The sequence below is a fragment of the Mchenga conophoros genome, linkage group LG7 (genome assembly GCF_057382185.1).
Source record: "Mchenga conophoros isolate Kocher_MC1m ecotype Shallow Benthic linkage group LG7, M_conophoros_male_GT1.1, whole genome shotgun sequence".
NCBI classification, from domain to species: Eukaryota; Metazoa; Chordata; class Actinopteri; order Cichliformes; family Cichlidae; genus Mchenga; species Mchenga conophoros.
The window spans coordinates 10195526-10221814 of record NC_140532.1 but is presented as its reverse complement, the minus strand read 5'-3'; the positions used below and the strand labels follow the sequence as shown (position 1 = coordinate 10221814).

Here is a 26289-nt window from a genome sequence, read left to right as displayed (position 1 = left end):
TTGTGGGAGCCAAATTCAAAAGACCAGAAGTGCTCACAACTATAAAATTAGCTTTTAAGAAAAGGAAACAAAGGGAAGTGACACAATATGAACCTATTCAGCTAAACTGCACATAAGAAAATTAACAGAAAATAATGAAGTGAAGCAGACTGTCTATGAAACTGTGCAGAATTGTTTTAGTTTGATACGTGTCACTCTTTGGGAAATTGCAGAAAGCTGTGTATAAGACAAGACAGATTTCCCTTTTTTTTAAAGTCAGCATTAATAAAATATAATTCTTTTTGGTGACTTTACTATTCTTAGTGATACACTTTGAAAAGGTTGATGTAAATGTAGATGAAACTGTCTTACTTGTCCATCCAAGTTACAAAATGCAGAGGAATCTGTGGTAGACTGATGATGGATAACAACTGCAAAATGGTCCCCTGGAACATTTTTCTATATTAGCTCAGTAGACTTTAGATTAATTGATATGTCTGAGTGAATTTTATATTACAAAACTCATAATATATTATTTCGAGCTCAGCTAATCAAAAGTCTATAGTTAAATCAAAATTCTCTTTTGTTTTGATTACACTGATCCTGTCAGTGTGATCGATTAAGCTGTCCTTAGTTAATCTAAAACTGTGCCTCTCTCTGAGTGAAATATTATTCTTTCCACAGAATCCTAAATTTCAGGAGCCTGTTACTCTGGACTTTCTGGATGCTGAGTTGGAGAACGACATCAAAATAGAGGTGTAGTATATAGAAGCATGTCAATCCCCACCAAACAAACACTTACACAAGTCAAAGTTTGCCACACAAACATACAGATAAGTATGCTGTCATGTCATGTCCTGTCACAGGTTACTATTCCTAGTATCTGCAAGTGATTTTCCAGGTTGTCTGACTAACTTGTTTATATGAAGCCATGAGACAAACTGTTAAAATGATCTATTATTATCAGTCAATCAGATTTTTTTTTAAAAAAAAGTATAACTGTGGTGTTTGTTTGTCTCGATGTGTAGATCAGGAGGATGATGATTGATGGTGAAACAGGAGAGCGCACCATTAACACTCTGGTCAAAACTCAGGATGAGGTAAGGCAATATGCTGAAGGGGATTAACATATTACAGTGCAGTAACTGGTGGAAGTTTTTAAAATCGGCAAACCCAGCCACAAGCTACATTATATCTTCAATGCAAAATTATATTAACTTTATGAATGAGGCACTGAGAAATGCTACAGGTACTGTAACTGAAAATGATTGAGCCATATTGACATATTAAGTCAGCCATCGGAATAAATATGTATTTCAAGCTTTCTTAAATGTTTACATTTATTACATTTAAAGAGTTACAACTTATGTAGAAACATTTTTATCTCCTGCTACAAGAAAACAGTTTTTGTTCTTGCTTGCTATAACGAAGGTCCTTTTACGTGAGGATATTTTGGACTATTTTTGCACCACAAGTGAGGCGCTAATGATGTGACAGAGCTCCTGGTTTGGGATGAAAATAGTTTCTTTGTAACAAATTTATTTATTTTTCCACAACTAAAAGGGAGCTTGATACATAACTTTACCATTTACAGAACAATTCTGAATTCTCTTTTTTGTATGCACCATCTGTTGCAGAGGTATATAGATAGTGGAATCAGGACCTACACGTGGGCACCAGTCAATGGAACAGACTACAGGTGACACATATTACAAAAAATGTTGTATTATATATATATTTTTAAGGATGCTCGAGCAGTTTAATGTAAGCTCAAACCCAGTTAGCACTGAGACATCAAATATTAGAAGATGCTGCTGTACCTAAGCCAACAGGGGTCACTCTCTTGTTTCTAACACCAGCCTCTGTTGAATGAGAAATACATTGAAGAGATCACACGTGTAGTCCACCATAAATGTATTCCGGAAAAACAACTCGTTGGAAAGCATCCTTTATTTTATTTTTTATATATTTAATGTATAATTTCGTACTTACTGTACAATTTTATTCAGATGTCTGTGGTCATATTTTCTGCAGCCTGGCTCTTGTGTTGCCTAAATACAGTGAACACTTCATTCAAGCTAAACTGGGGGATGATATTAAACAAGCCATGTGTAAGTATGACATATACAGCGACGATAGCCAGCATGCAAACAAATCATTACCCCCATGCATACTGTCTTTGGGTTTTTCTCTTGAGTGTCCCCACTTGCTTTGTACTGCTTGTTCATAGCTGGAACCATAGCGACTCCTTTGTATTTACTCCTCAAAACTGCCAAATCCCTACAGAGTTTCTCTTTTCTAGTGCAACCCACTGGTCAGTCACCCTTCGCTCCCACACAAACTCTTCCACATGCTTTCCCTCTCACATACCCAGCCCAAGCACTGGTTCTTTTGATCTTATCTCTTTTTTTTACTCTTCCATCCTTCTTTACTCCCTTCATTTGGGCTTCTCTCATCTCCTCATTATCATCTCCATTACCAAACTGGTTGTTTTTCTTTTCCTTTTTTTTTTTTTGACATTACACTTTTAAAAATATTTCTTTGGCCAATTATGTCTTCCTTTCTGTCGTTAAGTCCAACTTTTCTTTCCTAAATTGTTAACAGGGTGATGACCTACCTTAAGCAGACGTACCTTACCCTGGATTGTTTTCCCTGACTCTCAACCTATTTCTCTGTCTCTCTATCTTATCTATAAACCTGTCCTCACCTCACACTCTTCATTCTTCTTGACACCCCTCTCCCACCACCCCCATGTTCGTTTTTTTCTTTAGCCGATTTATTTATTTTTTCACTCTGCGCTCCAAAAGCTCTCTGTATAATGCTAACTGGCTGCTTCTTTTAACACCTCAGAACATAGCGAATGTAATAGTTGCTTATAAATCATGAAACCACAGCTCAGGCACACGCTAACATGCACACATTCTGTGTGCCACTCTTTGTACAATTGCTTGCATTTTGATTCTGATGCAGCTTTTTCTGTCTCTTCTCCTGCTTCTGAACCGGGATTTTACAGCTTCTTCTTGGGGCAAGTACTCACTGTTCTGTGTCCTCTGTTTCCTTCTTGCTGTGTGATGCTCTTCCATTGCATAAACCTTTTTGTCCTTTATTGTTTGCATTATTGCATTGAGATGTTTATTATCTTATCAAAGCACAGAGGGCCATTTTAGTCAAAGGTTAAAAGTGGCTGAAAAAAGCACTGGATTTGGCATATCTGGCTTTAGTTAATTTTTTGCTAACTTTGATGTAAACACCACAAAGCATAAGCAATGGTGTAGCTATTCCAACAGATGAGATCTTGACTGACTCTTTCAGCCTTTGTATCGCTCCCTCGGTTACCGTAACGACTTTGTCACTGTGCCATAAATGCTGTCAGAACGTTTACAGGCCTGTTAAAGAAAGTAGCATGCTGTGCCTCAGTGCCACAGTCTGCACTGATAGGAAGATTGGACTCTAAAGTTCTCCATACAGCCATATTGAGTTTCCATTTGGGGCCAGACCACCAGAACACCACCTTAATCCAGTTTATCGAGAATTTCTAATATCCTAGAGAACAAGTGAGTGCAGAAACCACCTTGGTTTCTGCACTCACTTGTTCTCTAGGATATTAGAAATTGTCCTTATAGCAATGGGTAAGGTGGATGAATATATGTGGGACTTTTTCTTTATCTATATAGTGGAACTTTATATTTGTTGATGTGACCCAATACTGTGGTAGAGGAAGTGATGAGAGAAAAGTAAAGACATAAAGACACCCTTCCTAGTCTATAGAGACACAGCAACAATGAATCTGCTTGTTATGTTTTATATGTGAAGGACATTGTTTCATCCTGCACCAGATTTCTATGACCCCAAAGAAACTCGGCGCTCAGTAATTGTTTTTGCAGACTGCACCGCACAAGTCAATATATTTTAAAGGCAATGTCCAAAAAACTCTTCATTTTAAGAGACTACAGAATGATGGCTATTGATGCCTGCCGTGTCATTTATACGATAAGAATTACCAGACTGTTTTTTTTTTAATAAAATCCAGACTTGCAGCAAGTAACACCCTGGAAGAAAAATTTTCTCATATTGTTTTATATTTACATCTTGTTTCCTTGCATTCCCACAGTCTACCCCACCTTTCATTGTTTTATGTTCTGTTCTTTTCTACAAAGTGCAATCAATCTCTGTTATTTATATATTCAAGGTTTGTCTATTAGTCCTAATATCCTTTCAGTGCAGCATAGTATTTCATTACCTACTGTAGGGAATATACACATCTCAACATATTTTCCCAGGTATGACATCATTCGTCAGATGACAAACTCACTTTTATCACCCTTTGTCTTTCCTGCTTTCCCCTCTCTCCTACTCTTTTTCTCTGGGGTCACAACAGGGCAAGAAGGCAAGTATTTCTCAGTCAGTTATTCTCTCATAGCTTCCCATTCTAACTCCATTCACACTCTCTACTTTAATCCATCACCTCATATCTGTCTAATTCTCTTGTGACTATGTATGGCTATGGATTTTGGAGCTTGTCATGGAATTTGGACTCCTGTGTGTGTGTATCAACCAAAATAAATTCTGTTTGTCTGCTTATCATGTCATCTCACAGTGAATACTTTCACATATAGCCATCACACAGCTGGCTCCTATTCTACTTATCTGTAAAAATATATTTTTGGATAATATAATATTTGATACTATGAGCCTAAACAAGGTTGTTTTTTTGTTTTTCAAAAGCAATGGAGACCTTGCAGCAGGAGAGATTTGAAGAATTTGGTTATACCTACATTGCTCCAAGGTGAGTGGTCCTCACATTTACTATACATCCTCTATATACTATACAGGAGATTCCAACTGACCAATGCTGTTTCTTCAGGGAGTACTGCAAAGAGCTGAAGTTGTCACTCAACAACACCCAATTTCTCCTCGACTTCAACCAGTACATTGATAGAAACACTCCAGATGCATGTGAGTCATGCATCTTTTTCAGTGTTATTTCACTGTGCACATTTGTACTTGTTTCCTGCACTGTTGGTACTCATATTGCATATACACCCAGAACAGCAGACGGTATGTTGCATTTCTATGTGTGTGTATGTATTTGTACATTGCATATTTTACAGTTTATCATGGTCTAAAAGATTTTCCACTTGCAAATCTTGATCTCAAGGTCAGAGCATGACTGTGATCATTACTATATCCTAAGCAGGATGATAACAGAATTATCGACTGAGTTTCCTACAAGTCTGATGCTGTCATGCTGCACAATGACTCATAGTGTTTGTCATCACCTAATGGATCTCACCCAGAGTATGGCTTACCACCATCATCCAGCTAATGGATCAGTGTACCATGATCCATTTTAACCCAAGGTCAAGTCATGTACTTTGGCATCAGTTCTCTTTTTGCTGTTGTTTATGCAGTACGTTGAGTCATTGTGAAATGTTATGGACATGATTTAAAACAACACTCGGGAGATGTTGTGTTGAAACTCTATAGAGAAACGTGCTTGAATGATTTCATTTTGAAAAGCACGTTTTTGAGATTTAAACTTAGCATCTTGGCATCATCTCCCTCCTAAATATACAACAGTCAATCCTTCACAAAGTACACCTGCTTTCTGAATTGCAATAGCCACACAAGCCTCCCTGCTGGATGGTTTTCGGACAGCTGTCATTTTCCCTTGATTTATTTAGAGAAGAACATTGGCTGAATACACCTGCAATTTTTTTCAGACTCTGACTTTCACCTGCATGACAACTTGTTTTATTCTAACTTTTAGCAAATTAGAAGATCTGATTGGTTTCAGCTCACTGGTGCACATTCCAAAAGCATAAGTTATTAATGTTACCTGCCCAGATTTGTAAACAAGAGACTGCTTTTTGCATTACTATAATTCACCTGTCACGCACTGTTGTTGTGCTATGTTTCACTGCCTGGAATATGTAAAAAATACCTTGTCTTTAATCTATAGGTAATGTGTCCCTTGTGAGTCGACTGATCCTGGATGCAGGTTTGACAGCTGAACTGGTTAAACTTTGGAGCGAGCAGACCGTGTGAGTGCCAAAACTTTTAGGTCTTGTGTATTGAAAGCAATGCAAATAAACAAATGTGAAAATCTGCACTTCAATAAAATAGTGATAGGGAATTTAAATAAATTTTCAATATTATGTGGTGATACTCAGGCAAAAGATGATGATTAGAATACAAAATTTCAAATTTGGATTCATTACTCCATAAGACCTGTTGCAACAAATGTTCAATCCAGTTCTTGTATTATTTTCTCCCTTCTTCCCATCTTGATTTGCTTCATTCCATTGAGACCTTATCTGACGAGGCTTCGGCAAACACTAGATGTAGCAGGTGTTTGCTGGAATTGTTTCCTGTTTCCTAATTACAAGTCTTTTTTTGTCCTCAAAACATTTTTTTTTAATGAAACACTGCATATAGTGCTGGGATAAGCCATATTTTCAGCTAATAACACTTTGAAAATATTTTTGGTGCAAAAATACTATTTCATCTATGTCAAGCCATTTTTCATATTCAGCTAAAAAGGTTAAGGCAAATTATGTATTGTTTTAAATAGGCTGCTAATGATGTGCCTGAAGATACAATTTAAAATAGGTTATTTGCTAAGTTGTCTGTATAGAGATGAAACAGGTTAATCCCTTGAGTTCGGTCTGTTTTTTATGCTTGAATGAGACATATGTCAATGTAAAGGGATTTAAAAAACAAACCAAAAACACCCCTGCCGTTCATTTTAAAATGCTCAGCTACAAGGACTAGAGCAGCGGTCTCCAACTCCAAGCCTCAAGGGCTGGTGTCCTGCAGGTTTTAGATATCACCCTGGGTCAACACACCTGAATCAAATGATTAGTTCATTACCAGGCCTCGAGAACTTCAAGACATGTCGAGGAGGTAATTTAGCCATTTAAATCAGCTGTGTTGGATCCTGCAGACATTAGCTGTAGCACACCGGCCCTTGAGGTCTGGAGTCGGACACCCTGGACTAGAGGGTTAGGGTTCAGAGTTGAAAATGAGCGAAAAAGCAGCTAATGTCTAAAGAAAAACTTTGAAAGACTTTTAGAAAACCTGGGAAAGTACTGCCTAACACCATCCATTCATCCATCCACCCATCCAAATTAAGTACGAGTCACAAAACCCACCCTGGAGCCAGGCCCACGGAGACATTGCTGGCAAAAGTCTGGTGATGAATGAGCTACATCATTCCACCACCCATAGGAGGCGCTGTAGAAGTCTGGTGCAGTATGAATCAGATGGTGATTGAAGCCAGAGGCCTTGGCAGTCCGATCCCCTGAAACTGCTTTGGTTACATAGAATGCCATGGCTCTGGTGCAAAAGGAAGCTTAAGATAGTGCTAGTGATGAGGCCTAGTGATACTGGCTAAATTTAATTGGACTTTGGCCAAACGTCTGATTGAATCCAGCCAGGGGTATACTTGTACACCCTGAGTTGGGGTGCTGGAAGGTGCCCCATCTGGAGACTCCATTGTCTTGCGAAATGACAGTGTGACCTGAAGGAATGTGATTGTGATGTCTTAAAAGAATTACAAAGTCTTGTGGCTCGTTGGAAGGAAAATTTAAAGAAATGAGGGGTGACTCAAGACATTTGCACAGTACTATATACATTACAGAGTACTGTGCAGTGGAAAACTTTGTTCTATTTGTACACCACTGCTCTGAACTACCCTAGCTGATGATTACTTCATGCACAGTTTATTGGCTGAGCCAACGTTTCACTTCTTTCTTGTCCGCCATGGATGATTTGATCACAACTTATGAGTGAAATATGATGAAAGCAAAGTATAAAATGCATATCACACCCAACCACATTGTGCTTTGCCAAGACGCTGTTTTGAGGGGAAAATAAAATAATTACGTCAGTGTGTTTGCTTTTATGGTATGCCCCCTTGTCTGAAATAATCCCAGCACACATTTACACACACTGAAGGGTATCTGTTTAACATTATGACATATAGAGACAATCGAATGGGTATAAAACAGTTTGTGTCTGTAGTCTGATCTCAGTTCACAAAAGCTCTTTTTCTGTAATTGTGAGTGTGATTGACTTTGATGTTTGATTTTCTGTTGCTTTCCATGTTCTCAGGGATGGGATAGCGGCCAGGTTTGTAGCTACAGATGGAGGAATCACAAGAGTCTATCCAAGAAGGTACTCTTAGTTTTTCTTTGTATTTACATTGCTATCATTAGCATTGGGAAATATCACTGAATTCTTTCCCCAAATACCTTGTGGTGAAAATGTGTAAAATGAAAATTGATACAGACTGTAATACTCTTAGGTTGAATGGTTTTGGCTGCTTTACTCACTTGCTTCACTGGGCTATTTTACAGAACATGGAGGATTAAACTCTTTCAGCTGAACTCCCAGGGCTTGCCAGACCAGTATAGGACAGGGGTTAAGACTACAAAAACCACAGCCAAATACAGCAGTTTTTCCTCAATTTCTCCTCAATTGCCTGAACAACATTTAGGGGCTCCACTTTTCAAATATACAGCAACATTGCAACTAAAACTGAATGCACATAGTCTTTGTTCTCACAATCAAAAACACAATATACAGTTCGTTATTGCTTTTATTATAAGGACGTCACACCCTACAAAGGGTGTGAGCCTATTTTTATGAGTTACAACTGGCTATAGATTAAAATATGAGTTGTTTAGAAAGATCAAACACATTTACTTGGTGTTTTATGGCTGTAACAGACCCCATATAATATTACACACCTTTATTAATGTTTTCAGTGCTGGGGAAGAGTGGACTGAGAATCCTGAGACATATGAGTCAAGTTTCTACAAGCGGACCCTGGACAATGAAATTTATATTTTCACAGCTCCATCTTTCAACGGCAAGTTTTCTGAAAGGTTTGGATTTGCATGCACATTTCTGTGTGTGAGGATCTTCAGTGTGGTCTGGCACTGAGCCTTTTCTGTTCTCTGCCTTTGGACGCCATCCCAACCCTACTGGCAGAGATCAGGCTCTCAGCCCTCTGATATCACTCTCTTTATCCTTCTTCTTTTCCCGCTGTGTCTTAAAGTGCTCATCCCCACCTTCCCTCCCTTCTGTCCTGTATACTTCCTGTCATCTCCGCTGATCACTCTAACAGACATCAGTGCAGTGATGAAGCCATGCTTAAAGCTCCAGTACACGTGACTAGATTAACACGTGCTGGCTTTACAGGGTCAGCTCTTGTAAATTTCGGCAGATAAAAATGTATGGAATTTTGCACTGGGAGTGGAAATTGCTCTCTGCCGCATACTTCTAAACATGATTTCAATTAAATTGCAATGATAAAAGATCATCTAACCTTCTTTCATCTTTTTCCAAATTGCAGCAGAGAGTGGGGAGTCTGTGTCTGAGTCAGGTATTCTGGTGAGCAAAGCAGTGGATCTTGTCATTAATGAAGTCACGCTCAAACCAGCAGGTCAGTCTTGCTAATACCACGCTGATTGCTTCTTGTGATGAAACACAAATAAAAAGACCTCTGCCTGTTTTGTGGTTTGTTCTGTAGTGGTGGGAGTGAAACTCAATGTCTCATTCTGGATGAACAGTTTCATGAATGCCACACTGAAACTGAATGTAAGCTGTTCATTTTATTGTTTGAAATATCTAAGAAATGTATATTTTACTGAACTTTTTTTTTTGCCTCACTCAATTTATTTCCTTTTAGTGCAAAGATGAGATTTGCGGCTGTCTAAGGAATGACAAGGTATAACCATATAAAAAAAACTACCAGTTTATTTAAATACTTTTTTTGAACGCGTTTTCAGTTGTTTAACACTTTTTATCCTCCAGCATGTGGACTGTGTGATACTGGATGATGGAGGATTTCTTCTCATGTCCAACAAGGATGAGTACATTACCCTGGTGAGTTATCATCAGCAATCTTTACATTATTGCAAACATGTAAGCTTCACTAATTTGGAACATTCCTTTTTCTCTCTACAAATTGTGATCATAAAAATGTGTGGCCACATGTTCAGAAGGGGCGACTTTTCCAGCAGTCATGTTTCTTGTCTTTTCTATTCATTTTTTACTTGTCTACAAACTCAGTTCCTCTTACCTTTGACAGAGAAATTCATCAATCATATATACGGGTCAAATAAAGGACTTATGACTCATTTACAAGAATGGCCTGTTTGCTTTTAGCTCTACTTTTCTACTACAGCAGTGCACCCATGTGTCTGGTAAAGTAGAGCACTAGACTCTGGACGAAGATCAAAGGGAAGGCTCCGATGGGTCTTAGTCAATCATGGAAGCTTTACTGAACTGTTTCCCCTGTGTATGTGAGAAGTCCGCTCAACTGTGTTAACTCCACTCTTTTAGGCTGCCTTCAGCCCCAGCCTGTCAGTTGTAGGATATACTGTGAGCTCAAAAACATCTCATGTCAGTCAAGATAGGACATCGGCTGTCTTTGATCCATTCTACCATCACAAAATCTGACACATACAGTTTACTCTCTTTGAGTATTCTTTTCCACATTGTGAAACAATTGATGTCTTCAGAGACGATGCCAAGCCTTTTGTGCTATTGAAAAAAAGTAAATGTATGCAGTGACAGTAGTTCTATGATCCAGAAAAAGGATCCCTTTATTAGGCTTAACAGTACACCTCTTCACTTAGAATCTTTTCCAATCTATAATAGAAGAAGTGGAATTCTTAAGACTAAAAATCTTGTTCTGGGCCATGGATTCAGATATATAGCATTGCCTAAGATGTGTTTCAATGACAAAGAAAAATTAACCGCTCAGTAACCTAATACACACGGTTAAGTCAACATGAAAAAGTCCTGTGACAATGACCTCAGTCGAGCATCAACATGTGTAATTGGTGACTGGAGGATTCCACCACTTTCTATCTAGCGAGATCATATGCCCTCTGTGAAAAATTTGAATGGGAAAGCAATACAGTGCATGTACTTCACAAAGTACAATCTGATTGGTCCCAAACTCATCCTTCAGCATAACAGCCAAGAACATGCTTTTGTAAAGAACTCTTTTTAGCCACAAGTAAAACAAAGAGTCTCATAACAGATGGCAAAGCCCCACAGAGTGCTGATCTCAACATCACTGAGGCAGTGTGGGCTTACATGAAGAGGCAGAAGGCTGTGAGACAACCCAAATCCACAACAGAACTGCAGAGAAGCAAAGTTTATGTGGAAAGGTCTACATTTTTGTGAATGACTCACCTGCCAAGCAAAGTTATGATTTTGTACTAAGTCTACAAGAAAAGTTAAAGCTAGCTGTGGAAAAAACGTTTAATTTGGAAAAAAGAAACTAATTGAAACAATATTGCGTATTTGCATAATTAAAAAATATACAGGAAATGACGTAAGTTTATCAGTTTTGTCAAATTTGCCATCACAACAGTCATGAGGACGCTTTGTTGCACATGTGTTTATTTAGACTACGATGTTTGTATAACTGTGGCTCATCTACCTCTGCAAAGTGCTGTGTTTGTATTCTAATACCTTTTCTGAACTTGAATCTTTCCCATGGAAACTTTCTACATATTAAAGCATCAAATACTAAAAATAATACAATTTAAAATTAAAAAATTGCAATTTATAAAAAAATAGGTTACACAATAACTAACCTAAAAATAACTAACAAATCATTTAATGGGTTGTAAATTAATAGTTATTAAAACAGCAATAAATACTGCTAAATAAATATTGTCCATTGTCAGTTATTGTTAAACTAACTCACACCTGATGATGATCACTGAGCACGTGTAATATTTTAATTTAAATTTATTTTTGTTGTTGTTTCTAATTATAGAAAATTGTAATTTTATGGAATATAGATGAGGTGATAAAATTAAATTTTAATTACATCAGCACACATAATTTTTAAAGCCTTATGTAGTGTTTAATGGTATCTCTATTTGTTGACAATTCCCACGTACAGTATAATGGTCATTTTGTTATAAAGTTTTTATCACTGACCTATGAGCCTGTTCTTATTTTCAGGGTATTTAAATATTTTGGTTTTATAAAAGTTGCTGGTATCGTAATAGTAAGAGCATTCTCTTATTATTACGATATTCTCAATCCCACCTATTATATATGGAAACTTTTTTTACTTTATCATTACAGCTAACATTTTTCATCCAAAACTGCATTTGTTTTCTAAACAGTTTAAGTACTTTTGGTACCTAAAGCTAACTAGTGAACAAAACAGAACACAAATAATAGTACATGTTGCAGTTATTTGACTGACTCCAGTGCCAATCTGCCCGACTTTTATGGAAACTTAAAAAGGTATACTGTAACGTAGAAAACATTTTCAGTTTTACAATAGCTATCAAGATAATATTTCTAGATACCCAATACCATTTACAAACGTTTACTTAGGCAGTATCATTCAAAAGCATAGCATGCATTTTTATTGCTATGCAGATGATATCCAGCTTTATTTATCCATAAGGCCAGATAACACACACCAATCGGCAAAACTGTAGGAAAGTCTTAAAGATGTAAAGACGTAGATGACCTTTACATTTCTGCTTCGAAATTTAAATAAAACTGAGGTTATTTACTAAAACATAGCATCTATCAAGTACTTACTCTGGATGACACTACCTTGGCCTCCAGTAACACTATGAGGAAAGTTGGAGTTGTTTTTGACCAGGATATGACCTGGTCGTTTGGAATCCTTCGCACATACAAGGTCTTGAATAATTAGGCTTCATCTTACGTTAAAGACCTCATAGTACCCTACTCCAATAAGGCAGTTTGCTCTCCAACTGCTGGGTGACTTGTGGTTCCCAAGATGTGAGGTAGAATGGGGGAAAAGTAGAATGGGAGGAAGAGCTGCCAGATTTCAGGCCAAGAAACAGCTCTCAGTTTGGATTCAGGAGACAGACACCCTCTCTGCTTTTAAGATCAGGCTGAACGCTTTCGCTTTTTGATAAAGTATGGCTGCCTCTCCCCGAGCCTGGTTCTGTCAGAAGTTTCTTCCTGCTAAAAGGAAGATTTTCCTTGTCAGTGTTTCCAAGTGCTTGTTTAAAGTGGGTTGTTTGATTGTTGGAATTTTCTCTGTATTATTGTAGGGTATTTAACTTGTAAATAAAATTAACTGAAAAAAAGCTATTAACCTCAGACAAGAGGTTCATATATATATATATATATATATATATGTATATATATATATATATATATATATATATATATATATATATATATATATATATATATACGGTATGTACCACCGGCAGATAGAGGAGGTGGCTGATATCCAGAAATCCTACCAGTGGCTGGACAAAGCTGGACTGAAAGACAGCACAGAGGCACTAATCATGGCAGCACAAGAACAAGCTCTGAGCACAAGATCCATAGAGGCTGGGGTCTATCACACCAGGCAAGACCCCAGGTGCAGGCTGTGTAAAGATGCCCCAGAGACAATCCAGCACATAACAGCAGGGTGCAAGATGCTAGCAGGCAAGGCATACATGGAACGCCATAACCAAGTGGCCGGCATAGTGTACAGGAACATCTGTGCCGAGTATAACCTGGAAGTCCCGAGGTCAAAATGGGAGATGCCCCCAAGGGTGGTGGAGAATGAACGAGCTAAGATCCTGTGGGACTTCCAGATACAGACGGACAAAATGGTGGTGGCTAACCAACCGGACATAGTGGTGGTAGACAAACAGAAGAAGACGGCCGTAGTGATCGATGTAGCGGTTCCGAATGACAGCAATATCAGGAAGAAGGAACACGAGAAGCTGGAGAAATACCAAGGGCTCAGAGAATAGCTCGAGAGGATGTGGAGGGTGAAGGTAACGGTGGTCCCCGTGGTAATCGGAGCACTAGGTGCGGTGACTCCCAAGCTAGGCGAGTGGCTCCAGCAGATCCCGGGAATAACATCGGAGATCTCTGTCCAGAAGAGCGCAGTCCTGGGAACAGCTAAGATACTGCGCAGGACCCTCAAGCTCCCAGGCCTCTGGTAGAGGACCCGAGCTTGAAGGATAAACCGCCCGCAGGGGCGTGCTGGGTGTTTTGTTCATATATATATATATATATATATATATATATATATATATATATTAGGGGTGCAACGATACTCGTATCGATATTGAACCGTTCGATACAGTTCTTTCGGTTCGGTACCCATATGTATCGAACAATACAAAATAAATTTTTAATTTATTTTATCAACTTTCCTTCTGACGATGCTGTCTGTGTTGAGCGCTCAGTGGATCTGCGCTCGGCAGTGCAGCCTAGGCGGAGCAGTCGAACGCAGATTCACTGAGCGCAGGGCAAGCTAGCGAGACAGAAGTTAAGCTCTCCTTGCAACATGGCAAATTAAACCTCCCCCACCCTCATTCAGATCTGGCGTTTGGAACTATTTTGGTTTTCATGTGACATATGACCCTGAAGGTAAGCGCGTCATGGACTAAAGTAAAACAGTATGTTGGATGTGCCACGCAATGCTCAATTACATGGGTGGGAGCTAGTGTGTTAGCGCAGTTAGCTCGTTAATGTGTTGGCCGTCCAGCCCCATGCACGGGCGATCCACGGTAGCTCGTTAATGGAGATTTTCCGTGTTGTGGCGTTAACGTCATTTCAACGAGATTTACGCTGACAGCACTAGTGGGAACATAACAAATATGACTGCACATTTACACCGACATCATCCTAGTGCAAAGACAAGCGGAAGCAGACAAAAACAACAAGCGCGCATGCTACAAACTTTTCCCGAGTCATTTAGACAGCCGTTAGCACATGATTCTTCTTATGGGGACCTGTTATGTTTAATATGCTGCTGAGAATATAGCCCAGAAGAAGCATATAGTATAGCTTTTATTTTGGAAAGAGACATTTCTCTGTAATAAACTCTTTTCCAAAGATAAGTGATTCCTCAATCAGATACAGGGCTCGCAAAATCGCCTGCCTGATGTCCTGGGGCTAGCGATTTTTCCAGTCGGGCTACCAAAATCTATCTCTGCCCTGCCCGTCGGGCTATTGTAGGAAGGAAAAATATATGTCAATGCTTTTGCATTCTTTCGGAAATGTAGCTGGGTAATTATGTCATTGGCATCGGTGAGCCACTGCCAATATGTGACATATTGAAATCGAGTTTGAATTTGTGCTTGTTTTTTGCTTTCACTTTGCAATCGCCTGAACTGTGTATAGAGAGCGACAGCACTGATTGGTTAGTGATGATAATTTGCGCACCAATTCCTCTGACATCGTCTTATCAATGTTAGCTTACTATGCAAACATGACAAGTGAAATCTGCCGCAGCAAGCTTAAACATGTGAGAGGTTGATCGCGCAGAGAATCGCTGAGCGTTATGTGAGTGCGTGTGTAAAAGCAGCAGGATACATACTGTAGCGGGTCAGGGCTGTTCGGGGTTCTGTTTGTACAGTTATGTTTTGTTTATGTTGCCATAGTGACGGGTGACGCCCTCTCGCTGCGACGGTGTGTTCTTCCGGGGTCAGAGGGCGCCCTGTGTGTTGTTGTTGTTGTTGCTGTGCTGTTGCCGCGCTGTTGCCGCGCTGAGCAGTTAGCTAGCGGCAGTGTTCTTCTGCAGATGTCAATAAACGGCTGTGCTCCCTGGCTAGCTCACGGGAAGCAAGACCAAACGACACCTCCGTCTCCTCCTTGTCTGAGCTCGCCACATTGGTGTCAGAAGTGGGATGATGGTGGCACCCCATGTTCTGACCCGAGTGACTTTTCCCCCGCCGGTCGTGACCGGTGTTGTGCCACGGCACATTACAATGTCACGAAACTAATATTAAATTCATCGAGTCTGCTGTTTTCCAGCTTTTACTCTTTATCGCGTCGACTGCAGATCAGTGACAACTAGCGTACAGAACGGAGCTGGGCAAGTTGCTCCTCCTACTTTGCGCGCTCCCTTGAATGGGGAAACAATTTTTGAGGGGGGTAACTACTTTGGCACAACACCGGCCGGTGTGCCAAAAGAAGGCACCTAGACATTTGCAGGACTTTGTGTGGGGTAATGGGGTCGTCGGGGACGACTGACCCCTTAGGTGGGGGCTATGTAGCGGGTCAGGGCTGTTCGGGGTTCTGTTTGTACAGTTATGTTTTGTTTATGTTGTCATAGTGACGGGTGACGCCCTCTCGCTTCGACGGTGTGTCCTTCCGGGGTCAGAGGGCGCCCTGTGTGTTGTTGTTGCTGTGCTGTTGCCGCGCTGAGCAGTTAGCTAGCGGCAGTGTTCTTCTGCAGATGTCAATAAACGGCTGTGCTCCCTGGCTAGCTCACGGGAAGCAAGACCAAACGATACCTCCGTCTCCTCCTTGTCTGAGCTCGCCACATTGGTGTCAGAAGTGGAATGATGGTGGCACCCCATGTTCTGACCCGAGTGACTTTTCCCCCGCCGGTCGTGACCGGCCGGTGCGCCAAAAGAAGGCACCTGGACATTTGCAGGACTTTGTGTGGGGTAATGGGGTCGTCGAGGACGACTGACCCCTTAGGTGGGGGCTATGTAGCGGGTCAGGGCTGTTCGGGGTTCTGTTTGTACAGTTAGGTTTTGTTTATGTTGCCATAGTGACGGGTGACGCCCTCTCGCTGCGACGGTGTGTCCTTCCGGGGTCAGAGGGCGCCCCGTGTGTTGTTGTTGTTGCTGCTGCTGCTGTGCTGTTGCCGCGCTGAGCAGTTAGCTAGCGGCAGTGTTCTTCTGCAGATGTCAATAAACGGCTGTGCTCCCTGGCTAGCTCACGGGAAGCAAGACCAAACGATACCTCCGTCTCCTCCTTGTCTGAGCTCACCACAATATTTTAGTTCTGCTGAGCCAAATAAGACAGGTCAGGGTGAAGAAGTGACAGCCAAAGAAAAGCTTACCGCAAAACGGAGAAGTTATGACAAATCAGGCTATAAGGCAAAAAGAAAGTGCAGCTTTATGGTTTCATGGACAAAAGAATTTCTGTGGCTGCAATATGACAAGCGAAATAACCAGGGCTGCACATAAGTGGTCCGAAGGTGCGCATTCGCTGTCAAAATAAAAAACGGGCACAAGATAAGAAGTTGCAACGAGTGTTTGCATACATAAGATTTTCAGGAGGAGGACAGAAATTTGTTTAAAACTCTTAAAGATGTCGAAGAAGCTCCTTTAAGCAATTACTGTGATGTTCCTTCACCTCCAAAGAAATGTCAGAAGGAGTCCGAACCACAAAAGAAGCACGTATTCTCGGAAAAGTAGTTGCAGGAGGTGAGCTGGCTTCAAACAAATGATGAACGCACAGAGATGTGGTGCGGAATGTGCCGTGAAATTTTAATAAATGACAAATTAAAAAGGCATGAACGTGGTTTTTTTTTTTTTAATCGAAAAAATATCGAACCGTGACACCAAAGTATCGAACCGAACCGTGAATTTTGTGTATTGTTGCACCCCTAATATATATATATATATATATATATATATATATATATATATATATATATATATATATGATCAATGATGGAATATATTCTACAACCCTAACTCTAATTATTACTTATTTAAGCTGGTAGAGTTATGTTGGACTAACATTTTGATGCAAAACCTCTCAAAAGTCTTCAGCTGACTTAATAACTGGTAATATCTGCTATGTGAGGGTCATACTGTAGCATATGATTTACATCATTATTTTACTCAGTTGTATATAGCATTCGTATTCTATTTTTATCTTATTGTATATTTTTATTCTATTTTATTCTACTGTATATAGTATATTATTTTATTCTATTCTGTACAGTTGTGTACTGTATTTATTCTTATTGTATTCTAATTTTTGCGTCATAACTTTTGCACTGTCCACTTCCTGCTGTGACAAAACAAATTTCCCACGTGTGGGACTAATAAAGGTTATCTTATCTTATCTTATCTTAAACCATTCGCTGACCCTTGTGCCCTATGAATAAGGCATTGTCATTCTGTAAGAATGCAGTGATATTAGAATAGAAATGTTTTCCTCACTGGATAAAGATAGATCACTTAGAACAGCAATGTAATGATTTTTTAATGACCCATACGTCTAAGGGGATAAAAAGAGTACCTCAACCCTGCAAGCAAAACACTTACCTAATAGCGCCACTGCCTTTTCTGTTAATTTACTTATACTCCAACCAATGCTACTTTAAGGTAAGTAGGACCCAACTCCGTGCTTTGTTTACAAAAAACAAAACAACAACAAAACAAGACTTACTTTTACACTGCTCTTACTCTCTGTTATGTTTTGTGTGTGTGTATATGTGAACCTGTCTAGATAGGTCAGTTTTTTGGTGAGGTGGATCCAGTGCTGATGACCAACCTGGTCAACACCTCCCTGTACTCCTTGAACAAGACTTATGACTATCAGTCTGTCTGTGATCCAGAGAAAGACAGCAAGGCAGCAGCTGGACCCCGCTCCGTCTATGTGGTTAGAAACCTCACTGAAACCATTACTGTATATGTTATTTGGTTTCTATTTGTGCAATAGTAATATATTAACGTAAAAAAACAGAATTTATTAGTTAATTTGATTTATGAAGCCTTACTCGTTTTTTCGGAGGCTTTTTTGTGCTTGTTTTTTCACTAGCATTTCTTTTCCTGTCTTTCTACAGCCTACCATTGCAGACTTTCTCAGTATTGGCTGGTGGGCATCCACTGCTGCCTGGTGAGTGTAGAGGTTGTGTGCTTGTGCTTCTATGTTTCATTGATTTGCGTGTGCATGTTAGAGTGGGAGCACACTTGTATTTCAGGGTGGGAGTTTGTACGGGAGTGGACTTGCATGCTGTTGAAGGATAAAGTTGGCTGGGTCAGTGTAAGACAAGGGCAGTTACACAACATGATACCGCATCATTTTCTGCTTAGCTGTCCAACTGCAATATAACCAGCTTTTAAAATAGAATGCCTGATACTTCCCATGACATTTACATCACCATTTACTCTAACTTTAGACAGATGTGTTGCTTTTAGTAAACAGCTATCGGTTGAACGTAGTTTTAAAAAACAAGCTGTTCAGGCGATTTGTTGCCTCCTACATGTGACTCATTTTGTTTTTGTTTTTACTTTTTATTGTTTTTTCCTAGGTCAGTACTTCAGCAGCTCTTCTTGGGTCTCATGTTCCCCAGCCTTCTACAGGCAGGCAAGTAACATAAGCTGTGCATAACCATCAGTCTTAGTTTGATGAGACAGAGGTCTGTCACTCCAGTTTTAATCCATGTATTTCTTACTAATCCTCTTTTCTATTAAACCGTCCCTCTTATTTCTAGCAGAGTCGACAGATGACGACATATCAGATGCCATGTTTAAAGAAAGCTGTATCACAGAGCAGACTCAATATTTCTTTGACAACGACGAAAAATCCTACTCAGGTGTCCTGGATTGTGGAAACTGTTCCAGGTATGTGTATGTTAGTTCACAAGACTCCCCATATGCTTCCATCTTAGTGGCTCTTTCCACTGATGACTTTAAATGGCTGTTGTTGAAGATTTTCAGGTTCTTACTGGGCGTCCATCTGTTTAATGGCCTGTGGGGATTGATCCAGAAAAGAATTGGTTTCCTGGTTTCGTTCTGTTTTGCAGCCTGATTTCAGACAGCTGCTTTCTGATGAGTTCTGATCACACACAGATTACCTTGATCTGTCAGAGCCCGGAATTGCAGAGGAAAGCAAAAAAAGCCTTTTTTTATCTGTTTTTCTTCCTTTACACTCTGGCAGTATGTCAAACTCACTAATACACACATTTACAGGCCGCTGCACATTTGCTTTGCTGTAACCTACGTTTGTATCACTTTGGGCTGTCTGAGGGGTTAAATATGGCTGTAATTACTGGGTGTTATGAGTCCCACGTGTCTGATGCTTTACTCCCCAAAGTTAACAACTGTAGACACAGATACTTTAATGACTACCATAAAAAGTCAATCCCGTGAGGACGGAGGTGGTATGAAGTGCACTGTTTGTGCACAACTGAACACATACCTGCATGTACATGTGTGCTGCATTGGTACCACGTTATACGTGCTTTATTTTCCTTTTTCTAGGATGTACCGTGCTGAGAAGCTGCCAAACACCAACCTTGTGTTTTTAATCACTGATGCCAAAGCAACATGTTTGTCATGTGACCCCAGACCACTGCGACAGGCTGAACAGCCCTGTATCCTTTCACTCGGCTTAAAAACTGTACTTTCTTTTGTCTCTTCAATCCTCCATAAACCACATATATAGCAGCACTTTAACCTGTCAGTACGAGGACACACACCTAATAAGTGTGCAGTGGGTCCCCACTCAGTGTTCATGTGTGAACCGTAAACCAGATGCACAGCATATGAAAGGTGGTCTCACATTACTTCTAGATTAAATTTCTATGTTTATCTTCATCTGGGCTACAGGTTGCCATCAGGTTAAATTAAGATTAAGAGAAGGGGTGTGTATGTGTTCTGGATACATGTTTGACAGATGTGTCTTTAATGTAGGTTTCTGTTGATTGGACAGTAAAGGTGTCATCACCAGAGGTCACCAGGGGGCCACTACAGAGTTGTCCATTTGGTAATAGTAGTACTAAATGTTGCTGCCAGAGCACATTAAAATATTAAACATTTTATAAACAATACTTCTAATCAATGATCAAGGCTACCTTTCGTCAGATCAATAATCAAAATTTCTCTTACAGTCTCCAGTGTTTTCATATAAAAAGCTATTTTTAAAACACATATTACTAAATGATGTTTATTAATCTCTATTAGATGTGAAAAATTAAAATTCGTAAAAATTAGTCATTCGTAATTAGGTCTTTGCAGATTGTTGCCATCCATACTTCAGCAGTTCTTTCTCTTAAAAATGTGTTTTTTCTCTCCACTGTTGCTCCAGTGCTTAGTCATTAGGGATCATTGTTGTCTGTCTAACTATAATGATGCACTGTTTGCAATATAAAGTACCTCAACATGACTGGTGGTGTCATTTGGTGCTATAAAAATGAAGTGTTTCTGAGTACATAAAGATGTATTATTGAGTTTTTATTGTTAAAATGTGCACAACAGCAATTTGAATTTTCCTGAGTGTCCTTTCAGCTGAAGGTCCAGATCCATGTGACATGGTTGATAAAGCCAGATATCGCAAAGGGCCGGACGTGTGCTTTGACAACAATGAATATGTAAGACACAGTCACATATGTGCCAGAGAATATTTTCTGGAAACAGCTCTATTAGCCAGACTAAACGGTTGGCTTCTGTCAGTTTCTGTCTGGTTTTCATCAGCAATGTGCTTTCTGCATAGATTTAAAGCAATGTCAATTACCTGCCCTTTGAGCTTCCTTCATCTTTTATTTATCTATCCAGTTTCCATGTTATTTATCAGTTTTTAATATTCATTGACAATTCACTCATTTGTTTATATTCCTTTCTGTCTTCTTGTCTCTCATCATTTTTTATTCTTCTTTTATGTTTCTGCTTCCCAATGGCTGCTGCTCTTGTCTGACAGGATGAACCTTTGTGCCCAGTCAGCAAAGGTTCTGCAATGAGCCCTACACCTTTACTGTTGTTTCTGGTTCTGGCTTCAGGGTCAGTGCCGTCTCACTGCTTCAGAAGGCTCATTCCTAACATATTAACTTCTATGATATTCAATGTTTCTTGGCGATTGCAAAGTTCTTTTTAGGGGCAGTGTAAATCAGGTAGTATGATGGACATTCAATCCTTAAAGCTGATTTATTTTTCCATTATGTTGTAATATGTAATATGTTGGTTATTACAATTTAAAAAGTTTTATAAACAGTAAAGATTTTAATTTCCATGAGGTATTATACTCACTAAAATAATTTAATAAGGAAATAGCTGATGAGAAAAAAGTAAGAAGTATAACACAGCTTAATAAATAGGTGAGATCTTTTCTTTGTTGAATAATTCCCTTACTCACAGAATGTTGCATCTATCTTATATTGTACATAATTTTGCACAATTTTGTTTAAAAAAATAATGTTTAAGGTATTGTACAAAGTTACTAGTGGACCTTTATGTATCATATCAGCTAAATCCATAAAACAAAAGAGAAAAGCAGATAAATTATATGTGAACTCGTTGAGTCACCACCCAACTGTGAACAATTTATAAGACATCTAAATATTTGGAAAAAAAATATCTGGCATATCTTTGTGAACTCTGCCTTTCATTGTGCTATAAAGGAGTAGAACATACACACAACAGGCCACCAATTCATGTGCCTTTTGGTGTTTATATTATGAAGAGGCCATGCTGGGAAGCAGAAAGGGAGGGGAGGAATAACGTAGGAAGTAGATGAACAGAGTAAATGTAGGCCGTGTCCTTTTCCTCTCCCATCTGTCCCATTACTTTTGGCTAAGCTCCTCATAGGAAGACGGTTTGTGTCCAAGCCAGTCCATTTTGTCACTGGAGTAAACAAAGGAAGCTTCACATGGCTTTCCTGCCCTTTGAAAATAGAAGACCCCCACCTCTTTCTCCTAGGCCTTTGGCATGCACGGATATCCTGAATACTCCCATTAAATTAAAAAAACAGCTACACACTGAAGCTACCAGGTGCAAGCCATTGCACAAAGATTGAGGTCTGAAAACACCTCTAAATATTTGAACAGAGCTGTTAAATTAATATTTCAGTTTCCTTGCTTTTTTGCTGACAGTTAAATAAAACATAAGTGTATATGTTGATACCGCTCTCGCTGATTATTATAACACTGGACCGCATAGCTATTTAGCCACAGAAAGAGCTAACCTTTCGCTGCACTTATCCAGGAAACACTCAAGGAGATAACACCATAAACTGTTGTTTTTACACTTCAGGTTCTGTATGGGTAAAACTAATGATATCTAAATAAATAATCTGTATGCGCTTAGTGTGCTGGGTAGATGTTTTTTGTCAACTTGGGATTAAGCCACACAGTTTTGAGTATTTCTGCTATGCTAACTATCTCCGGTTCCATCTAGTTATAACAGATATAATGTGGCAGGTATGTACGTTGTTGTTGTATCAAGGGGAAAGGGGGAAAACATGCTTCTCTAAAAACCTGTCAGTGTGAAAAGTAGACTTGATACAACACCGACAGTAGACTATAGAATGACTGAATTTGATATAGTATAATCATAAAATGCTTATTACTGTTAGTAGCAGCAATAGTGGTGGTAGCAGTTGAGATAGAGCTTTTGAATGTCAGAGAAGACTGCTTCTAATTTACTTACACTTGATCTGTCCAACAGGAAGACGATTCTGATTGTGGAGGAGGGACTTGTCTAAGACCGAGCCTTTGGCCAGTGTTCGGGTTTCAGCTGCTGCTGTTGTGGCTCAGCACATCTTTGCAACACTCATGACCCCTACACGCGATTACATACACTCATACACTGATCATCGAGTCATTTCGCTGGAGGCCAGAAGACACTCGAGTTGCACCATACAGGATGTATGCAGAATATTTGCAACAAGACATTTTTATTTTCTCAAGACCAATATCAGCATTTCCATTTGCCAATGCCAAAGGGTGCTCATTCATTACCTCCTCATTATTTTCCAAGAAGAGAGACACATTTACTGTGCTCAGCTGCACTCATTTTCATGATATACTCCTTAATATTCTCCTATGGTGCAAGAGTAAGAGCTAACCAAACCCTTTAATTCTGCCTCATTTTCTCTTGTGTGTCTGATTTATTTTGAGGAAGTTGAAAGACGTTTTCCCACTATGCCAACTAAATCTCATTCGAAGCCTGTATGTTCACTGACAGCATTGATTTGTGTGGTTGTCGGTATTGTTTGTTGCTTATTATATTCATTGTGTATGAATAAGTATGCTGTAAGGATCGTTTATTTTGGCAACCAGAGCAAGTATTAAGAGTATCCCTTTTGATTTGTTTTTAAATGTACTTTACCAACCTATCTACATTTCATTTTTGTACTCAAAATCAGTAAGCATTTTGTGTCTAGCTAGGTGTTGTATTGTAGCAGCATGTGCTCAGTACAGAGCGAAAGACAACACCGACTTTTTGACACCAAAGCTCCACACAGTACCAATGACCGCAAACCTACTAAAGAGAATCTGCACAATAGCTTAATTCGAGATATTCCTCAGATGTGGGTGTACATCAGTAAACAAGCTACATTATTAGCTAGATATTATAGATATTTCACCAAGAGATAAGTGAGGTCAGGTTGCATCCAATGTGATAATCTATTAGGATATTGCAATTTTCAAATATATTTGTACTTCAAGTGACAGCTTTGGTTGTCTTCAGTTTGATGCATCAAATTCCCAGTGCCTATGTAGTAAATCAAACTGTCTGGTATTTGAATGAAGCAACACATCAGATTTGTATTCTTACCACGTATGCTTCTATGCTAACGCTTGCTGCAGTTTAGCAGAGAGGGTATCCCTTGCAGTAATTTGTTATGAAATAGTCCAAATCTGCTGCAGTTCTTCTGCTTTTTTGGCTTACAGATAGGTGATGGAAACAGCCTTTGACTTTGATGATGAGAGAGGAATATCATTCCCCTCTTTTGCCAAAACAAAGCTAAGCCAGGCTTGAGCTTGGGTTCCAACACCTCTCTTTATTAATCCTGTTTCTGTTTCCTTTCTGGATCGCCAGACTCAGGAGCCAAGATGACTTGTGAATGAGATCAGCATATCAAAATGACTGTTTCTTTGTTTTCTTGCTGTTCTCTTTATGCTTGTTTCCTCTTTGTGTTGCTCTATAAGTGCTGTGAAGCAGACGCTGAAGGCTCAGTGTCGAAATGCTGCAATGTCATGGGATGAGCTTGTTCTGTGTTTGAACTCTGTCTATGCCTACGATCAGCATCAGGGCATGCTGGAGAGAACTTTGAGAGCACTCTTTTACCAATGATAATTTTCCATTGCCTTACTTTGTCTTAGGTTTTAGTAAGTCATAAAGATCATACATAAGTTCATCTTTTCCCTGTTTCTTTTTTTTTTTTTTTAAGAATAAAAGTAATGTTCTCTCCACCTCGCCTTCATGGTGATATACTGGTGTGATCAGGTTATGCTGTCTAGCAAAGTTATGTGTTGACTTGTGTTTTACCCTGAGGGTCCCCTGTCTGTGTGCAGGCATGTATGTGTCCCTCCGATATCTGATTGTGCTTTAATACCGTACATGAAATACTCTTTTGTGGATCTTCACTAGCCTGAATAAATTTTGTATACATTTGTACACTAATACTATTTACTGTAAAAAAGAGAAAATGGAAGAAATGAAAAAAATGTTTATAATATGGTGTTAGTTATTGTGCATATATAATAAATTCACAAAAAACATTGTATTAGTATGACCTGAGATTCTCCTTATTGCTCACATCTGGTCAGATGCTTTGGCTCCACTGGGAGCAGACCAAACATGTCATCCTTCCTGCTGACAGAGACAGCTGCTGAAAAAGAAAGACCATCTGCATTTGTGGTTCACTGTGTCCGTGTTGGTATATGAAGGAAGGGTGTGGGTGATTTGGGATTAGTCAAGTAGCTCTTTACACTACAGTTTTCTTATTAATGCCTAATTATCAAATTACTGAAAGAAAGTACAACTTAACACCTGGCCGGCTAAAAAACATCATGCCTAGTTTGTGTCTGACCACACCCCAGATCTCTGATATGTGGGATTTGCGGTTGGGTGTTGTCATAGCCAATAGCCTGTCTACATCAGTACAAGAAGGTAATAGCCTAAATCATATTTCCATGGTCTTGGGTATTTATTTCCTAAATATGCTGGCGGATGCGTGCTAAAATGTGTAAATGTTTGCAGCTTTATTTCATTTTATCTTTCATTCCAAAGTAAAGTCTAAATCTTGTTATGAAAACACTTCCTTTACTTCAGCATGTTAAATACAGTAATTGTGCAGTTCAAATGACCACTCAAAGAAGTCTAAGTGCTACCTTAAAAGACATGATTTAAGACATTTTTTTCTTGTTCCACTTCCTTCATACCTCAACTACACATATAAAACCATACACATCCATTTTTACATGATTTCTGGGGTGAGGAAGGCAGTGGTTCCTCCGGGTGGAAATCTTAGCTGTATGTAAGATGTCAAACAGAATGGCAGAGAGTGCCCCACTGAGTACTGTCAGAGGCCTCAGTGTTTTTGATTTTTGTGATGCCTGTTGCAGCATTATTGACACAGACAGCTCTGCTATCCCCTGCCTAAAGCAGCAAGCAAATGTCAGATGCTAACACCAGTGAGTACTTGAGCATAATCTACACTTTACCTGTTGGGGTTTGTGTTGTTTATCTGACCATAATATAAGAATGTGTAAGGCCACAATTTGGAGTAGTAGCTATTAAAAATATTTGTTTTTCTTAGAGATGTGTCTGCCTGGGAGGTCTTTGTATGTGTGCTACT

At 39.3% G+C, this 26289-nt stretch overlaps 1 protein-coding gene across 1 annotated transcript in view; it reads left to right on the top strand.

Moving 5' to 3' along the window:
* The window catches only part of LOC146569595 (voltage-dependent calcium channel subunit alpha-2/delta-1), a 78789-nt gene extending 53568 nt beyond the window's left edge, over positions 1-25221 (top strand). Inside the window, exons 20-40 of the mRNA XM_085282008.1 lie at positions 679-735; positions 1008-1079; positions 1617-1678; positions 2014-2090; positions 4705-4765; positions 4844-4935; positions 5942-6023; positions 8095-8157; positions 8751-8854; positions 9341-9430; positions 9518-9585; positions 9677-9715; positions 9802-9873; positions 18217-18369; positions 18554-18606; positions 19022-19077; positions 19208-19334; positions 19974-20086; positions 21000-21082; positions 21409-21488; positions 23151-25221. Of these exons, the coding sequence (XP_085138134.1) occupies positions 679-735; positions 1008-1079; positions 1617-1678; positions 2014-2090; positions 4705-4765; positions 4844-4935; positions 5942-6023; positions 8095-8157; positions 8751-8854; positions 9341-9430; positions 9518-9585; positions 9677-9715; positions 9802-9873; positions 18217-18369; positions 18554-18606; positions 19022-19077; positions 19208-19334; positions 19974-20086; positions 21000-21082; positions 21409-21488; positions 23151-23187 (1641 nt within the window). The 3' untranslated portion in view covers positions 23188-25221. The remainder of the gene's footprint in view (positions 1-678; positions 736-1007; positions 1080-1616; positions 1679-2013; positions 2091-4704; positions 4766-4843; positions 4936-5941; positions 6024-8094; positions 8158-8750; positions 8855-9340; positions 9431-9517; positions 9586-9676; positions 9716-9801; positions 9874-18216; positions 18370-18553; positions 18607-19021; positions 19078-19207; positions 19335-19973; positions 20087-20999; positions 21083-21408; positions 21489-23150) is intronic.
* Positions 25222-26289: the final 1068 nt, after the last annotated feature.